The sequence below is a fragment of the Salvia splendens genome, chromosome 5 (assembly GCF_004379255.2).
Source record: "Salvia splendens isolate huo1 chromosome 5, SspV2, whole genome shotgun sequence".
Classification (NCBI taxonomy): Eukaryota; Viridiplantae; Streptophyta; class Magnoliopsida; order Lamiales; family Lamiaceae; genus Salvia; species Salvia splendens.
This window is the reverse complement of record NC_056036.1, coordinates 13,391,782-13,409,111: the sequence shown is the minus strand read 5'-3', so window position 1 is coordinate 13,409,111 and position 17,330 is coordinate 13,391,782. Positions and strand designations below refer to the sequence as shown.

The window sequence follows — 17,330 nt, the reverse complement described above, 5'->3', positions numbered from 1 at the left end:
TTATAATAACAGAGAAAATATGATAATCGGGAATTTGGGTCGAAAGAAGAAAGCCCAAAACAGAAAGCCCAAAGCACGAGAGCCAGCAAAAGAGGAGACAAATAAATGAGTGGCGCCGTTTAACGAAAGCTTAACCGACCACCGGCGGCGTTTGCTTCTTAATCTCTCCTCACTCACGAAGAAGAATTTTGGAAATGGGAAGAAGTGCGAGCCACCTAGATGACGATGAAACTAACGATAGCTCTTCTCCAACAGGTATCTCTGCCTCTGCTCCGTCTGTTTATTCTAATTTTGTATCTCTTCTCTCTCTAATTTCTAATTTCAGCAGACTATAAAATAGCTGGTCAGAAGCTACGTTCCAAACATTCAGAGACGGAGCAACGCAGGAGGAGTAAAATCAATCAAAGGCAGGAGTTCAACTCTTTCTTTCCCCTTCTTTTCCTTTTCATATTTGCCGCAGCAGCTAGGGTTGTTGGGATTGTTTTTGTTTGTGTTTTTCCGACAATTTCATGTCTTATTCGTGTGCCAATTGGAATTCTAAGTGCAGTATGTTTTTGCCCTATTTCTTGAGTTTTTATTGTGTTCATGAATTGTTAGTGGGATAATGTAGTTCATAAAGTTTTCTGGGAAATTGAAATTCGTATATCCATTGTGTTGAGAAGATAAACTATGCAAGAGCAAACTTAGATTAAGATTCTTGAGGCTTGGCATGATGAAAAAAGTTTATATGTTGCAGATTTCAAATTTTGAGGGACCTGATACCTGAAAATGATCAAAAAAGAGATAAAGCTTCGTTTCTATTGGAGGTTAGCTATGTCATTTACTCCCTCCTTTTCTTGTCATTTAGTAGGCAGTACTCTGTTTCCTAAGTTGCACTGTTTGTGTATAAATTCTGATAAGTCCATTCTCATACAGGTTATACAGTATATCCAGTTTTTACAGGAGAAGTTGCAGGTGTACGAGGGCTCTTGTCAAGGTTGGAGCTTGGAGTCCACAAAGTGTTTGCCTCTGGTAAAATTTACATGCTTTTATGCATTTTTTTTCCATACAATTATAAATTATATGCTTTCGAATCTACTCCCTCCCCCATAGGATCACATCATACCTGTTGAGTTTTAAAAAATGGAAATGTAGCAGATTGGCTGTCCAACAAAACTTTCTTGTACATGCCACAGGTTTTCTTGTAGTTTAACTGATATATATTTCTGGTTTTGTCTACTTTTATTTTTGATACCCTTGTGATATGTTCAATCCTTATAAAAGCAAAAGCACAGGGTTTGTAACATTTTCTGGTTAATAGCAGCATATTGCTATTTGATAGAGTTGGCTTTTTTATTTCTGATGCTAATTCCAATTTTGTCAGTAACACAATTTCTTTAGTGGGTGGATTGGTTGAAAAAGTGGGTTACAGATTATATTACATACTATTATTATATTATTGTCTTCTTAGCTACCAAAGTCAAACTATGGACAAGGTGCCAACTTCAATCTGTTGTGGGATCAAGGTTTATATTTTATTGGTGGTGACTTCTCATATTTATGACAGAGAATTAATTCTGGGCCAGATGCAAGCTTCGTCGACCAGACTCAATTTGAAAGAAACTTTTATGGTCACGAAGACGATGTTCATCCAGCCCTGCTAAGTAATGTGCAGAACCCAGTGGAATCTGACTTAACTGGAGCTACCTTATATAAATCAACAGATAACCCACCCATGGCAACACAAGCTCCTACTATGGCCATGCCACTTCCAGCAGCTATATTTGAGAGTTTGCCTGGCCAGCCCCAAGGATCTTTTACTGAAGCGAACCAATTAAACTTTTGGCAGGGTAGGTCATGTGCAGATGATTGTTCGGTTCCTGTATACTCCTCAAATGGGGAAGAACTGAAGAGTGAGAGTGATGAAGCTAGTATCTCAAATGTCTACTCTCAAGGGTAAGCATTGGCTAAGATTGCAATAAGAAATTACCAGTTGATATGTGTGATGGTAGATTGTATACCATACATGCACATTATATTTGTTTATAGAGGATTTGATGGACCTGGACTGTTAAACAAAATTGAACAGAAACTATCATGTCATAGAAAATCATTAGTTATGCTGTGTTGATCATATTACAATGATATTGTCGTTTCATTAAGCAATAAACATTGATAAGATGTTTGAGTTACAAACACAGATGCTCTTAGAAGAGTTAGTATAAGTATATCTGTAATTTTATATCTTCGTAATTGAACCATGATAACTAAGTGGAACTGAGATTTTGATGTTTGAGAAGTTATATGTACTTGTATATTGCCTGTTTCATTTTTACTGTGCTATTGAGCTTAATTATTAATAATGCCCTCTAAACATAAACTTGAACTTCAACACTCTTCAATTTGGTTAGAAGATCTCCCACTGCACAAGTTTATCAAACTAATGTGGAACTTGTGGTGTTTAACAGGTTGTTGAATTGCTTAAAATGTTCACTACAGTCGTCAGGAGTTGATTTGTCCCAAACCAACATTTCCGTGCAGCTGGACGTTGGAAAACAAACTCCCAGCAATAATACCAATCCCGTATTCTCTATCAAGGTTCCTCCCTCTCTATTCTTCTCATTTACAATTGGATTATGCTCCCTTGTTCTTTTCTGCATGCTCTTGCAGTTTTATCATACATAAGCCCTGCGACTATCCTCTAACCGTACAAATCCACTATAACAGTATAGAGAGTAGAACATAATTATAGTTATCATGTTTCTGTGATACAGCAGTTTTTTATATCTGAATGGTGCAAATCTCAAGCTGCTTGTTTTTTCCCTTTTTTGTGTTCACCATAGGGGTAAACCCTCCCCTGTGTTTACGACCCATCCTGATGCATAATGGCTTCTCAATTCAATGCAGGGTCAAGAAAATGCCTCCAGTCTCTGCTACCGATCTTCTAAAAATGCTGGGAAGGATTATGAGCACCCTCCAAAAAGGTTGAGAGGTGACGACACCTAGAGTAACTTTGAGATGCTACAATTTTTGTTCCATTTCATTTGTGAGGGAGCAAGATGTTCTTACATCCATCCAAAAGCATGGACCATTGTACTCGACTATGCTTTGCTAGGCATCTCCGCAGCTTCATTTAGTATTTCTGTTGAGAGACTTCATCCTTGCAAGCTAAAGGTGGGTTTTGAATTTAATTTTATGGTAACGAAGTAGCTGTGAAATTTAGAGTGCGCAGATATATGATTTCTTCCAGCAAGGGAGAAACTAGACTGGTGGTAGTAGCTATCGATATTTGTTCTATTAACGATGATCCTCTTGGTTCGGTTAGATTTGTATGTTCTATCCAAATTAGATCATTTATTTTCCCATCAATCAAAGCAGCACATGTGTATTCCACAAGGCCATCCAAATACTCCTTCCTATTTCTTTTACAAATGCAATTGAAGTGCAACCTTGTTAATGTAAAACAAATCAAATTATTCTAATAAGTACAGATTCACCAAATTAGTTCCAAACATTACATACATACCAAAAATGGATTATTATATTAATTGGATAAAAAAATGACTTAATTATATTTGACAGTGAGTTTTTTATGATTGCGTAAAAACTTGTCAAAAATGGACCAATTTCTGAAGTTAGGACACAAAGATACCAAACATAGTATTCTACACCGAAATCATAAAACACAAATATGTTTAGTACCAATTTTAGATTAGTCAAAATTTTATTCTCGTTTAGTTTACTTTTTTTCTATGACTTTATTCTTTCTATATTAAATATTCAAATATCAAAATTTTTAATTAAATATAAAAAAATCAATTTATTAAATTATGTGTCACCAAAAATTACAAACAGCTTGAATCGAAAAAGAAACACAAATGGAGGGAGATACCAACGTTCTCAGAAATCCCGAATCCCAAATCGCAAATTTGTAATTGCCCCTCTTCCCGCCGCCCTACAACACTCCGGCCTCCCGCGCCACCGCGTTTTCGCCCCCTGCTGGGCTGTACTCGCCAGCCACAGACACCCAGCCCCCTGCCACACGACAGCGGCTGCTGGCCTACTCCTCCCGGTTCCGTCATTGTATTCATGTAGAAATTCAGCCATTAGAGGTAAATTGGTCACGCTCGTGCTCTGTTTAAATGGGATTTTATCTATCAAGCTTGATTTATTCCCATCTTATATTAAGGTATTTACTGCTGCAACCTGAAATTGAGAATTATTGCCATTCTGCTACACTGGTCCAATAAATAATCGAATTAAGAGTTCCGAAGCGGCTCTCTAGAGTCATGTTGAGATTAAAAACAAGTTTATGTGATTTTCAGAAGCTTCACATATTCCCCAAAGTTTATATAGCTTCATGTTATCCGAGTGGTGTTTATGGAAGTATTCATAATAATGCTATTGATCCTCCTGAGATGGAATCTGAGAATGAATGGGAGAGATTACTTAAACCTTTTGACCTGGAGGAGCTCCGGAAGTCGTTCACAAGCATTACTCCATTTCAGCTGAATAAATTGCTGCAGCTCCCGTTGGATGTGCCCACATCAATGGAGTTGTTTCATGAGACATTATGGAAGAGCTGGTCTGCCCGGTCAATCGACCAGGTTGCTCTTTGATATGAGGAATTTGTTCTGTTATGAACCTACATTCAAATCTTATAACATCGTCTTGGATGTTCTGTTGGCAGGTAATTGTCCCAAAATTGCCCCCAACGTCATTTATGATATGCTGAGCAGGGGTATCTCTCCTACTGTGTTTACGTTTGGCAGAGTGATGCAAGCGCTTTGTATGGGGAATGAAGTTGACTCTGCATGCTCCCTTCTCAGGGACATGACAAAGCATGGGCGTGTACCAAACTCAGTAGTGTACCAGACATTGATACATGCGTCATCTGTTAATAATAGAATTGATGATGCTTTGAAGTTGTTGGAAGAGATGTTTCTTATGGGCTGTACACCTGATGTAAATACATTTAATGATGTCATAATTGCCCTTTGCCGTGCTCTTCGTGTTCACGAGGCTGCTAAACTAGTTGATCGGATGCTTATCCGGGGGTTTTCCCCTGATAAAATAACTTGTGGTGTTTTATTGCAAGGGTTGTGCAAAACAGGTCGAGTGGATGAAGCCAGGGCACTGTTGAAGAAAGTGCCAAATCCTAATGTTATCCTATACAATACGTTGATTAGTGGATATGTCATGAATGATTGTTTTGAAGAAGCAAAAGCTTTATTGGACGAGAATATGGTTACTGCTGGTTTACATCCAGATATCTATACTTACAACATTCTTATTCAAGGGCTTTCCAAGAAGGGTTTATTATTCTCCGCTCATCAATTAGTTGAAGAGATGTCGCTCAAGGGTTTTGAGCCAAATTTGATAACTTATACCACTCTAATTGATGGTTTCTGCAAGAAAGGTCTCTTGAGGGAAGCTGAAGATATTATGGACGAGATGTCACGTAAGGGTCTTTCCCTAAACACAGTTGGATATAATTGTCTAATCTCTGCGTTTTGTAGGGACAGACGAGTAGAAGAGGCATTTGAGCTGTACCACAGCATGCTGAGCAGAGGATGTAAAGCTGATATTTTTACATTCAATTCTTTAATATGCGGGCTAACTAAGATTGACAAGATGGAAGAGGCTCTATGTGTTTATAGGGATATGTTCCTAGATGGCGTCATAGCTAATACCGTAACCTACAATATACTGATTCATGCTTCCTTGAGGAAGAGGGCTCTGCAAGAAGCGTTTAAGCTTGTAAATGATATGTTGTTCCGAGGATGTGCTCTAGATGAGTTCACGTATTCTAGCCTCATTAAAGCACTTTGTGAAGATGGGGCTGTTGATAAAGCTATGGGCCTCTTTGAAGAAATGTTGAGAAAGGGAGTCGCTGCAAGTAGCTTATCTTGCAATATACTGATAAGTAGTTTATGCAGAGCTGGTAAGATACAGAATGCATTCGACGTCCTTAGAGAGATGGTTTACAGTGGACTGAAACCCGACATAGTCACCTATAACACTCTGATAAGTGGTTTGTGCAAGATGCGTCGGATTAAAGAAGCTTATAAGTTGTTTGAAATTTTGGAAAGTAAGGGTGTCTGCCCGGACGCCGTCACTTATAATATCTTGATAGGTTCTTACTGTAAAGAAGGCTTGTTTTGGGACGCTTGTGCTCTCTTAGATCTAGGAGTTGCCCGTGGGTTTACACCAGAGATTGTCACATGGCGAATTCTAGTTTCTAATTTGTTCAGAAGAGTACTCAGAAGAAATGACCATTCATCTCAATTCAGTTGAGCGTGAAATATTAGATTTGGAAACACCATGTAGGTTATCTGAGACGGGTCTTTATCTCAGATAATTTCGATAACTTCTGCCTAAGTATCTGAAAACCGCTGGTAATTTTGTCTCCTTAAATTTTGTTCTAATAAGTTGCAATCGCGCTATGGGACCTGTCCTGACCAGTAGTTGTGCATGTGACCAGGGTCTTGTTGATTCTGATTTCTGACACCTTGCTGCTTAATGTATTAAGAGAAACATTACAACACCACAACATCTTGAAAATGATTAAGAAAAAACACATCCGCAAGGTCCTTGATATGATCTGCAAACTTGCTTAAGAGGACCTTGATAAATCTAGCGACACAGACAAGAAAGGTACAGTAAACAGAGATAGATTTTATTGTTGACTGATGTAGGGAGAACCTGTGCATAGAGGTTGCCAGTTTCCTTTCTTATCTAATTGATGAATTGATGATGTACTTATTTCCTGCAGCAATGTTCTGCATTCTAAAGTGCTTTTCTATGTGCCTAACTGATTCTGTTTTGACTCTGAAATGTCATCTGATCCCAGAAATCGAAGAATCCAGTGAAAGCAATAAAAAGAATGGCGAGTATGCAAAATTCTAAAATGAGTCTGATTCATTGTATGATGAGGCATTGAGGAAGGCCGTGAGCAGGCTGAGATGATCCTGTAGGACAAGAAAGAAACCTTGACCTGCAATCAGATGGAGTTCAGGAAGTGTTCAATTGAAGGGATTTCATGTGGCGGTGTTCAATTGAAGGGATTTCATGTGGCGGTGAGGTGACTCAGGTTGATCTAGCAGATTCTAGAAGGATGAACATTTGATGTGGAGAGGCATAGGTTTAGTTTGGATGGCTCTAATTCATCTGCGAGGAGCGTTGAGTGTTTGATCTATTCACGGCAGATGGCATCATAGAGAAGGGATGCTTAGGTTGCAATGAGGGTGATGGTGGAAATGGCAGGAATTCGAGGATCTCGGTCTATGAGAAGGAGCGCATGATCAAGGGGTTTAACTTCAGAGATGGGGAGATCGATGGACAAGATGTCGATTCATAGGTGTAAATAATGTGGTGGGATATGTTGATGTTTTTTAGTTTTTAAGGTGATGGCTCTTTGCTACATGGGGATTCCAGTTGAAGGGAAAACAGCACATGAAGCTGAGTCGCCCTAGAAGGGGTGTTTTCTATTGCAACTAGAGAGTTTGGGTTCAGGTTTTGTCAAAGAATACAATCTGCTGCGGTTGTTGTCTTGTTGAAGAAGTACATCATATCTCTAGAATGGAGGTGATGAGAGGTATATACAATGCTGCATTAGTTTGTGTTTGTGTGTGTATGTATCGCATTGTATGTAAAGAGAGTATAAGCTTTTGTATCTACTTGAGTTTAATAGCTAATGGAAGAGAATATCAGCGACAGTGAGCCATGAAAGTGGTGAAATCTTCCTTTCCTGCAAAGGGGCCGACGAGCATGTTGATTTTATCGAAGAAAAATAGTACGTATAAGCTTAGGATTATTTTTTTATTTTTGATACTTGAGCATTATTACCATTTTCATTTAAAAATTAATGAAAATGAGGGATTAATTGTAGCCACTAGATCTCAAGATTATATGGTCCAGATTAAGTTATCGGTTATTATTAATGTGGGTTATCATAAGATTGCGTCACAACACTATAATTTAGTAACCATTTATGAGATTAACTCTTTAAATAGCACTTCTAACTATTCAACTATTAGCTTTTAGTATTATTTCTCTCGAACATATTTTCTCTCTTCTTTGAAAAGAAGTTTCATTTTTAAGAAAGCCAAGACATTAACACCATGTGGTGAAGTAGTTATAAGAATTTGAAGTATTTATTGTTCTATCTTGTTATTAACTTTGTGTGATACTTTCTTCCAACATCTTAGCTAGCTTCTTAGTTAGGATTGTTGGGGTTGTTTAGGAACATATTTGGTGTACATTTTAAGGGTTTAAATATTTATTTTGGTTATTGTTGTGGCCGTGTAGATTTTTTAAAATTGTTGTGAACTTATCTTTATTGCTCCCTAAGTTCCGCATTAAGAGTTTCATTTGAATTTGGCATAAGTCTTTAAAATATAAAGAAAAATGGGTAAAAAAAATAGTGGAATGTGAAACTCTTTTTTATAGTGGAATGAGTTAGTGGAATGTGGGGCATAACTACCGTTTATAGTAAAATTGAATCGCGACTCCTAATACAAACTAAATTGGTAAACATGGACTCCTAATGGCGGATGAGGGGAGTAGTATTTTTTTTTATTCTTGTTGTGCTTGGTTGTTTAGTGTTTTTGGGCAAATCTTGTTTGAAAACTTGAAGGAGAAACTAAACAAAATATATTGGTTTGGTGCTTTGGTATGTTCATGTTGTTTGCAATTTGTTTCTAGTACTAGTATTTTCTAGTTTGATTTTCTTTCCAATGTTCAAGTCAGTTTTTGAGTTTCAAAATACTTGTTAGTTTCATTTTTAGTTAAAGAAATGAGGAAGCCGTTTTTCTTGTAAATTGATTTGTTTAGTGTTTCATCGCCTAATTCAGTTAGATTTTGGCATATGCCTAGTTTAGCTCTCGCGCTTAATTTTTTCAGCATTAGATAATGAATTTTGTGTTATTAGTGGGCTGGACTGGCCCAGAAATATTAATAAAAGTCTGATTCAGTCCGAGCCGCTTCACACATGGGCCTGGGCTGTACTGAGCCCTGAACTTAGTAGGGCTTCGCCAAATACCGATAGAAACTAAATCGAAAATCACAGTTGAAATTCTTAATTTCTAGGGTTTTATCACAGGTTTATCTTTGTTTGTATACTGCTCCCATACTCGTCTCTCTCCTAGAAGATGAGGAAGCTAAAGTTTCACGAGAAGAAATTGCTAAAAAAGGTTAACTTTTTAGAATGGAAGAGAGAAGGAGGGCAGAGGGAAAATCTAGTAATGCATCGTTACCACGTTACTGGCAGAGACGATTACAAAAAGTAAAATCATTTATCATATTTTACGTATTTGGATCGGTAAGAAATTTGTCGATAACTTTTTCCTTCTTTCTTTCAGGTATTCACGTTTGTGTAGAACAGTGCAGAAGCTGGTCAGCATACTTAAACAGATGGATGCGCGAGATCCTTATCGAATTGAGATGACTGATAACCTTCTTGAAAAACTGTAAGTATTGTAAATGGAAGTTTGTTTTTTGACCACCTCCGCATTTGATTGTGTTGTTTAGATATTGGTTTGTGTAATTCAGTCTTTATTTAAGATTTTTAACAACGGTGCAGTTCAATATGAATGCGTAAATTTGCTTCAAAATGCTAAGACTAACAAATTCTTTCGGTGCCTTTCGGAGACATCTTAAAGTAAATTTATCTTTTTTTGAGATCCCTTGCAATTTTAGATCCTCTTCGATACTTATAAGACACCCAACTTACTCTGTAGTAATTTGCCTCGGTTTATTGGCCTGGCAGATAAATTCTTATTTTGTCCCTGCTATAGGAAAAGTTAGAGGAAACAATATAAATTATTGAACAATATCAGGTTAATATTAGTGAAAGTGTGAAACAAGTAGAAGTAACAGGCATTTCATATGTTCTTCCTCTGGTTTGGTAAAGGAAGTTGTCTTTCCTGAGGAATTTTGATATGTATCACACAGGATTACACATGGATGTTGATAATATGAATAAGAAGCCATATACTCCCTAAGTGATAGGCTGAAAGCCAATTGCAGAGTAAAGTAAAGATGCTGATATTTTATAGATGAATTGCCTATGGGTACTTATGACATGCTCACTTGCATGATTTTAGTGATTTATCAAAAATTATCTTGCATGATATAGCTACTTATTCTTCTGTTATTGGAAGGGTGCTCTGATCTGTTATCACTGTTTCTTTAAACTTCTGCGTTGTAATACATTGCACAGTAGCACTGAAGAAAGATTGTTTCAGTTTATGTTATTGGCGTCTTATTTATCGATATTTTTGTGATATAGGTACAACATGGGTGTTATACCATCTCGTAAAAGTTTGGCTCTGTGTGAGCGCCTCTCTGTGTCATCCTTTTGTCGGTAAGTGAGGGTGAAAATGCAACACATTTATGTGGTGTTCTGTATCAATAAATCCTTTAGTGTAATATGCTCCACAATTTTAATTGGCATAAGAAGTCGAATACTACTACTACTACTACTACTACTACTACTACTACCAACCTTCCCAAATGCTTAGGGGATGCCCAGGACACTGGATTGTATTAAAGTGTTATCAACATATATACTTATTTTGGATGTATTTGTATCTTGGTTTTTTAGAAATGGACGTATTTTTAGCCTGTATCATATCATATTCGTATTTAGTACCTGTCCCGGTGCTTATTAGCCAAATACATTTTGTCACAATTATTCTATCAGAATCTTACTGCAGATGATTCTTCTCCACAGGTTTTCCTCATGAAAATCTTGTTGGGTTTTGAATCTAGTTTTCTGATGGTTAATGCTTGTAGAAAATAACAAACAATGGCTTTGGAGTAGCACTAATGTTGACATAGTGAATCTAACAGTAGAAAGCTCTCAACAAGCAGAGGAAATATTGATAATGCTAACAATGCTTTATTGGTGTCTTCTTTCTTCAGACGTAGGCTTGCCACTGTCTTGGTCAGATTGAAGTTTGCGGAGCACTTGAAAGAATCAGTTACTTATATTGAACAAGGACATATTCGAGTAGGACCTGATACCATCACCGATCCAGCGTTTCTTGTAACAAGAAATATGGAAGACTTTATAACATGGGTAGATACATCGAAGATAAGAAGGAAGGTCTTGGAGTACAATGATAAACTGGATGACTATGATGCGATGAACTAAATACTGCAAATATGCCCGTGTAGACCCCAATATTACCAATCATTTGGAACTCATTGATTTCCTAAGTATTGTATGCTCTGCTATAGTGATTTTTGTTGTTTTGGCTTGCTCAGTTCTAATTAAAAAGAAGTCGACCCCTTATTAGTTTTATGTATTGATAGAAAGTGGTGTTTTTTTACTTGTTTCTCAATCCAGAGGTAATTGAAATATTGATTTCCTTTTTTTTCTCTTGAATTTTGAGTACTCAAGACAGTTTTATCTATTTTAAAGAATCTAGATATTAGGTTAAATGCATCTCTTTTGTGCTGTTATAGAATCGAGACAGAAATTGTTCATTTGTGTGTGTATCTTGTTAAGCAAATAATTCAAGAAATTATGAATTATTATCATTAGTAACCAGGAAAACCAATGGAAACAAACAATTTCTGGCTACTGCTAAAACGTATCACTTGGATAGCATCTCTTGTGAGGTACAGATTTTCCATTCTCTTCTTGTGTTCTGCAGACATTGCTAAGTCAAAATCTAATACCCTGTGGTAAAGACACTTTTGATAGGAAATGGTACACTATTATAAAATGTGCGAAGTTGAAGGTTCAAGGGTGAGTGTACGGCTATGCGATTATCATACATTGCAGCTATGTTAAATTAAAATCAAGGAGAGCTTGTTTCTGATAGTGCAGCAACCTTAGCAGGAGGCACTCCAGGAAAACCAGGGGTTGGCTGGAAAGGAAATGAGGGCAGCTGGACTGGAGGTGGTGGTGGAGGTGGAGACGGAATTAAACCAGGAATAGGGGGCAGGTTGAACAATGGTGGTGGTGGACTGGGTGAAGGTAAAAGAGGAGGGATAATTGACTGCACAGGGGAAGGAAGTATCTTAGGAATTGTAATAGGTGGTAACAGAAGAGGGCTTGGAGGAATTATATTTGGTACATTAGTTGCTGCTTGCTTTCTAGGTAGTGCTGGTGGCAGAAATGGGATTCCGGGCAGTGGTGGTAGGCGGGGAAGCTGCGGCAGTGGTGGTAGTCGAGGCAGAGGTGGGAGGAAGCTGCCAAAGGATGGTTGATCTTGAACTGGTGGTACAAATTCTGGATCACTAGGATTCGATAATTTATTGAAATTAGTGATGCTTGGCTTCTCATTACATACTTGTGGTTGTTTGAGTGGCCTGAATGTGAAAAACCCTGCAGAAAAAACATGTGTCCCATCTTTTCTTGACTTGAAATGAAGTTCTGAAGAAGTTGTAGAAGCTGCTACAGCACAATATGGTTTATTACTGCTAATTAGTCTCACAGAACATCCTCTGATTTTGGTGGTATGTTTGCTGACAGGGAAAGGGAGGTGCACTTTGAATTCTCCATGGCTGTCTGTTTTAACTTGTTTCCGGAACCTCTTTCCTGATCTTGCGTCCTTGCATTCTACGGTGACAGATGCACCTGAGGGGCGGAAAATGTTAGAACCGGGTTCATCTGTAAGTAACATGAACATAACTTAGAAATAGCATATGAAGAAACTAAACCTGGAATGAAGTAGTGGTTGGCTTTTGGTAGATTCTGCTGGAAACATGTGTCGCAGTAGACTGTCCCAACCACAACAGCAGATGGCTTGTGAAGTCTAGACTCTGAATTGTTGATGATTGCAAAACTTAGAAACATTATCGTCCAAAACCAAGACATTCTTGAAAAGGTATGTAAAATCTGTTTTCCTTCCTTTGTTTTGTTTGTTTGGAGATGAGAAGTGGGAGTTTTGTGGAACCTTTTTATACTAGGAAAGAAGAAGGCTACTCTTAATGTCAATCATGAAAAAACAAGTGAACTGCAAACTAGCAGCATTTTTTCCTAGGTAGTAGACAGACACAGAGATCGAACTAACTATAACTGCATGAGAGATTCTCTCTCTCTCTCTGTGTGTGTGTGTGTGGAGGTATTATTCTGGGTGAGAATTAGGTGAAAGGGCAGTTGAGGTCGCAGTTGGTTCACGAGAGAGAGGTGCCACAAACTGAATTGCAGAGATGCGTCATTTGCATGGTTTTCTCATCTCTTTCCTGCCTTTATATCAACTCCTTATCTCTTTTTTGTCATGATAGGAGTAATATGTATGTGATGCGCCTTTTACAAAAATGCATATTATTTTAATTTTTGCAATTTCTGCTTAATTATATGTATATGTGAACTTTCCATATAATTATTTTTTTTGTATGGTTAAATAACTTAAAATTTAAAGGTCACGCCACGGAGGACTCGAACCTGAGACCTTTGGCTTAGGCATTAACCTCAGGAATTATGATAAATAGTAAAGATGATATGAGCTTATAAAACATTGTAGGAATATGCATATTTTTACTAGATTGCAAAGATAATGGTACATAAAAGATTTTGCAAGTACAAATTGAAATCGAAGAGTCGACAGTCAGAAAAAAATTGCAACTATTACTAATGACCCATTCTCATGAGTAAAGACACATCCACGAAAATCATCAACACATATGGCATACATAATTAGGGCTTTGATTGATTTAGTTTAATTGCTGGTTTTTAGATTATTTTTCTTTTCTCCAATACCATTTACCTAATATTATAAATCTGCAATTCAAGTCCTTTCATGTAATCTTGGAATCTTAGTTGGGTTTGACATTTAGCATCAAAAAATTCTCCACACATATGGAGTTATTATAAAAATGAACAATATCTTACACTCAAATTAAGACTAAATGGCAATCATATGATTAAAATATAGAACGACTAGGCTTGACGTCACATGAAATTGTATTACTCCCTCTGTCCCTGAAAGTTTGTCCTATTTTTCCATTTCAGCTATCATAATGTCCCAATTCTCGTGAGATTCAATGTTATAAATTTATAACGATGTAGATATATGTATCTATTACTATAACATATGCTCAACAAACTTTAAATTACATACTACTCCCTCCGTCCCATTAAATATACAACATTTGGGAATCGGCACAGAATTTTATATAGTGTTGTTTTGTGTGTTAGTGAAGAGAGAGTAAAGTAAGAGAAATGAAAAAGTAGAGATAGAGTTGTTTCCATTTTAGGAAACGTTTTATTTTTAATGGGACAATCCAAAAAGGAAAACGTTTCATATTTAATGGGACAGATGGAGTATAACTTTCTCAATTTAAATTATTTTTCAAAAACCATATACATAATTTTTTTTTTTTGAGAAAACCATATACATAAAATTAAATGTAATAGGAGTAAGTAATTAAGATGACACGTCGACCACGCACCAAATTTGACAAGGGAGATAACGAGTTCACCTCAAATTTGATATTTCATCATTGCTCGGCGACCTTGGCAGGGCTGATGCAGTGTGCCTCTTTAAGTCGACCAAAAAAAGAGAGGCATTGTAGCTGGCAAAATAATAAATATAACTCAAAACCTTGCTGTTATATATACTATATATAGACACTTAAATTCCTAACAGAAGGTACTATGAAAAATATCAGGAATGATGTAATTATGTTGTCGCATGCATGTTAGTATCAATATATAATCATTTATCTTTATTTAATTAATATTGGGCTACTAGTTCTCAAATGCTGGTTCTATATATTGCCCAACTTATAACACTTGAGATTCCAAAAGTAAAATGGAAGCCACAAATCCTGACACCAAACACAATGAGCTCAACTCATCCCCTGAAAAACAGAGATGGTGTATTCATGAATCCCTTTATGAATTTCAGGGCTTCTGGTTCACAAAAACATACCTAGAAACAACAAAAGAAGTGATAGAAACATTCAAACCACTCCCAACAGATGTCATCTTAGCCTCTTTCCCCAAAACCGGAACCACATGGCTCAAAGCCCTTCTCTACTCAATCACTCACCGATCTTCCCCTCAAGACGACGCCGTTTTGACCCTCAACCACCCGCAGGAGCTCATCCCCTCCCTCGAGACAAATCTCTACGTCCGAAAACAAACCCCCCTCAACGATGATGTTGCCAAGCAAGGCAGAATCATGGCCACACACGCGCCTCATCAGATTCTTCAACACCTCCTTAATTCATGCGACTGTAAAATCGTGTACGTAACTCGAAACCCTAAAGACACCCTCGTTTCCCTGTGGCATTTTCTGCAGAAATCCAAGGATTTTGAGGATGATCCGTGGGAACTGGAGGCTGCCGTGGATCAGTTCTGCGATGGGGTGGTCCCGTTCGGGCCCTACTACGATCATGTGATGGGGTACAGGGAAGAGAGCATAAGAAGGCCTCAGAAAGTGTTGTTTGTGACTTATGAAGAGCTCAAGGAAGATACGAGGAGTCATGTGAGAAGAATTGGTGAGTTTTTGGGGTGTCCATTTGTAGGAGAAAATGGAGAGGAGAAAGTTGAGAAGATAGTAAGGCTTTGCAGCTTTGAGGTTTTGAGCAATCAAGAGGTTAACAAGTCCAGTGAGCTTCCCGACAGCGGGTTCCCGTTGCCGTATAATTCATTCTTTAGGAGGGGTGAAGTTGGGGATCATTTGAGCTGCCTTGGAGATGATATGATAAGGAAGATTGATCATGTTACTAAACTTAAGTTTCATGCTTCTGGTTTTCACTATGGGATTTGATTTTAATTATCACTTGTACTTTCATGTTAATTTTATGTCTTTGCATTTTGTTTGTTTGTCTTGGACTATATAATAAGATTGTGTTCACTATTGTGTTAATTTGCTTTCTTTAATTCAAAGTACTGTACTATATTTCTATACCTTCTCCTACAAAAAAAGATGTCATGTTTGTAGCACATGTAATTACTAGTACTATTTGTTTAGTTTTAATACCTACACCATATTGACATTTTATTGAAAATATATATTTGAATTCCTGATCATATCCTAATAATAATGTCCTTAGCCGTACATAACATAAGGGTTAAATAGAGATAACGAAAATGTCTAACGGTTCAATTTATCGTCATGAAAAGATTTCATGGCTTGTGACTTGTGAGAGATGCCGCTATGAAATTTAACGAAACTAGTAGTACTACATTATTAAAGCAACAATTTTCTGTTACTAAAAGTTTTTTTAAAAATTTGTATTTTCTTATGAGCTACTACATTTTTATGACCGAAAATTAAATTTTGGAATACTTTTATTAATTTTCCTACTTGTAGAGCGAAAGAACTAATTGTAATTGTATATTAGTACTACTACCTCGTCCTATAAAAATATGGACTTTGAGGATGATACGTGTGTTAATAAGAAAATGGTAAAATTAAATATACGAGAGATAGAAGAATATTGTCAATATAGAATGAGGTTGACCTCATTAGAGGTACTTACAAAATATAGAAAGAGACCAAAGTATAAAATTTTGATTGTGTTTAATTTATGGAATGAAAAGAGGAGTGTACTATAATTTAAAATATTTGCATTGAAAAGTCGACAGAAATAGTAATCCCTTTGTCCACTATTATGTGTCCTAATTTTCATTTAGGTCCATCCTGTATTAATTGTCTTACTTTACTATTTTTTTTTGTTTTGGACCTCACAAATGTTTACCCCATTTTACACTCATAATATATTATAAAATTAATACCCCCGTTTATGAAAAATAGATAAGTTTTGTCATTTTGGTCCGTCCACAAAAAATAGACTAAGTTCAAAAAAGGAAGGTTTTCAACCAATACTAACCATACACATCATTCTAAATGTCCACTAACACTCATTTCACTACCTTCTCTCTATCTTACTTTTGCTATCTTTCTCTTACTTTATCAATTACACATTAAAACTTGTGTCATTCACAATCTTATCTATTTTTCGTGGACGCAGGAGTATATAAAAGTGAGAACCACATATCACTAACTTTTTCAACTCAATTTCTTTTACATTTCTTAAAATATGTGTCAAGTCAAAGTAGGCAGAGGCGGAGCCACCTTATAAGAGGATGGGGCAAATGCCCCTCCTCCAATATGTTTAACTATACTATTCTATTGTCTAATTTTGCAAATTTTTTAATTTTCCTTATATTTGCTCCTCTAATTCTTAAATTTTCTCATAGTATAATTTTGCCTCTTTTCATTTATAATCCTAGCTCGGCTCATGAAAGTAGGACACATATAGGGGGAGTATTAAAGTGTAATTTTTTAATTTGAAAATAATACAGTAACTTCCTTGTGACATATCGTGTTCTACGTGAAAGAGACCTTCGAATCTCTGACTGTACCTTTGGTGCTTAGTTT

The 17,330-nt window shown here is 36.7% G+C and overlaps 4 protein-coding genes and 1 pseudogene across 4 annotated transcripts; 4 read left to right on the top strand and 1 right to left on the bottom strand.

Annotated features, from left to right (window-relative positions):
* The first annotated feature begins 56 nt into the window (after positions 1-56).
* Positions 57-3,380, top strand: LOC121801797 (transcription factor BIM3-like). The gene is made up of 7 exons (XM_042201208.1): positions 57-255; positions 329-407; positions 737-806; positions 916-1,011; positions 1,547-1,935; positions 2,448-2,577; positions 2,887-3,380. Exons 1-7 carry the CDS (start codon positions 195-197, stop codon positions 2,983-2,985), a joined length of 924 nt encoding a protein of 307 aa, XP_042057142.1. The 5' UTR covers positions 57-194; the 3' UTR covers positions 2,986-3,380.
* Positions 3,381-3,840: 460 nt separating this feature from the next.
* LOC121804712 lies at positions 3,841-7,932 on the top strand (annotated as a pseudogene).
* Positions 7,933-9,068: 1,136 nt separating this feature from the next.
* LOC121804714 (U3 small nucleolar ribonucleoprotein protein IMP3-like) lies at positions 9,069-11,371 on the top strand. The gene is made up of 4 exons (XM_042204349.1): positions 9,069-9,265; positions 9,342-9,449; positions 10,271-10,345; positions 10,906-11,371. The coding sequence occupies exons 1-4, from the start codon at positions 9,132-9,134 to the stop codon at positions 11,135-11,137; spliced, it is 549 nt and encodes a 182-aa protein (XP_042060283.1). The 5' UTR covers positions 9,069-9,131; the 3' UTR covers positions 11,138-11,371.
* A 130-nt stretch (positions 11,372-11,501) lies between these two features.
* LOC121804713 (proline-rich protein 4-like) lies at positions 11,502-14,018 on the bottom strand. Its single transcript, XM_042204348.1, has 2 exons — positions 12,655-14,018; positions 11,502-12,571 (listed from the first exon to the last, which is right to left on the bottom strand). Exons 1-2 carry the CDS (start codon positions 12,809-12,811, stop codon positions 11,790-11,792), a joined length of 939 nt encoding a protein of 312 aa, XP_042060282.1. The 5' UTR covers positions 12,812-14,018; the 3' UTR covers positions 11,502-11,789.
* A 683-nt stretch (positions 14,019-14,701) lies between these two features.
* LOC121802271 (cytosolic sulfotransferase 5-like) lies at positions 14,702-15,812 on the top strand. Its single transcript, XM_042201899.1, has one exon. It carries the CDS (start codon positions 14,751-14,753, stop codon positions 15,711-15,713), a length of 963 nt encoding a protein of 320 aa, XP_042057833.1. The 5' UTR covers positions 14,702-14,750; the 3' UTR covers positions 15,714-15,812.
* Positions 15,813-17,330: the final 1,518 nt, after the last annotated feature.

Bases quoted from the DNA above. Each gene is read 5' to 3' on its own strand.
- LOC121804714 (XM_042204349.1), top strand. From the start codon at position 9,132: ATGAGGAAGCTAAAGTTTCACGAGAAGAAATTGCTAAAAAAGGTTAAC. The intron at 9,266-9,341 runs GTAAAATCATTT...TCTTTCTTTCAG, and splicing joins GGCAGAGACGATTACAAAAA to GTATTCACGTTTGTGTAGAA. The intron at 9,450-10,270 runs GTAAGTATTGTA...TTTGTGATATAG, and splicing joins GATAACCTTCTTGAAAAACT to GTACAACATGGGTGTTATAC.
- LOC121804713 (XM_042204348.1), bottom strand. From the start codon at position 12,811: ATGTCTTGGTTTTGGACGATAATGTTTCTAAGTTTTGCAATCATCAAC. The intron at 12,572-12,654 runs GTTTAGTTTCTT...TCCGCCCCTCAG, and splicing joins CAACCACTACTTCATTCCAG to GTGCATCTGTCACCGTAGAA.
- LOC121801797 (XM_042201208.1), top strand. From the start codon at position 195: ATGGGAAGAAGTGCGAGCCACCTAGATGACGATGAAACTAACGATAGC. The intron at 1,012-1,546 runs GTAAAATTTACA...TATTTATGACAG, and splicing joins CCACAAAGTGTTTGCCTCTG to AGAATTAATTCTGGGCCAGA. The intron at 2,578-2,886 runs GTTCCTCCCTCT...AATTCAATGCAG, and splicing joins ATCCCGTATTCTCTATCAAG to GGTCAAGAAAATGCCTCCAG.
- LOC121802271 (XM_042201899.1), top strand. From the start codon at position 14,751: ATGGAAGCCACAAATCCTGACACCAAACACAATGAGCTCAACTCATCC.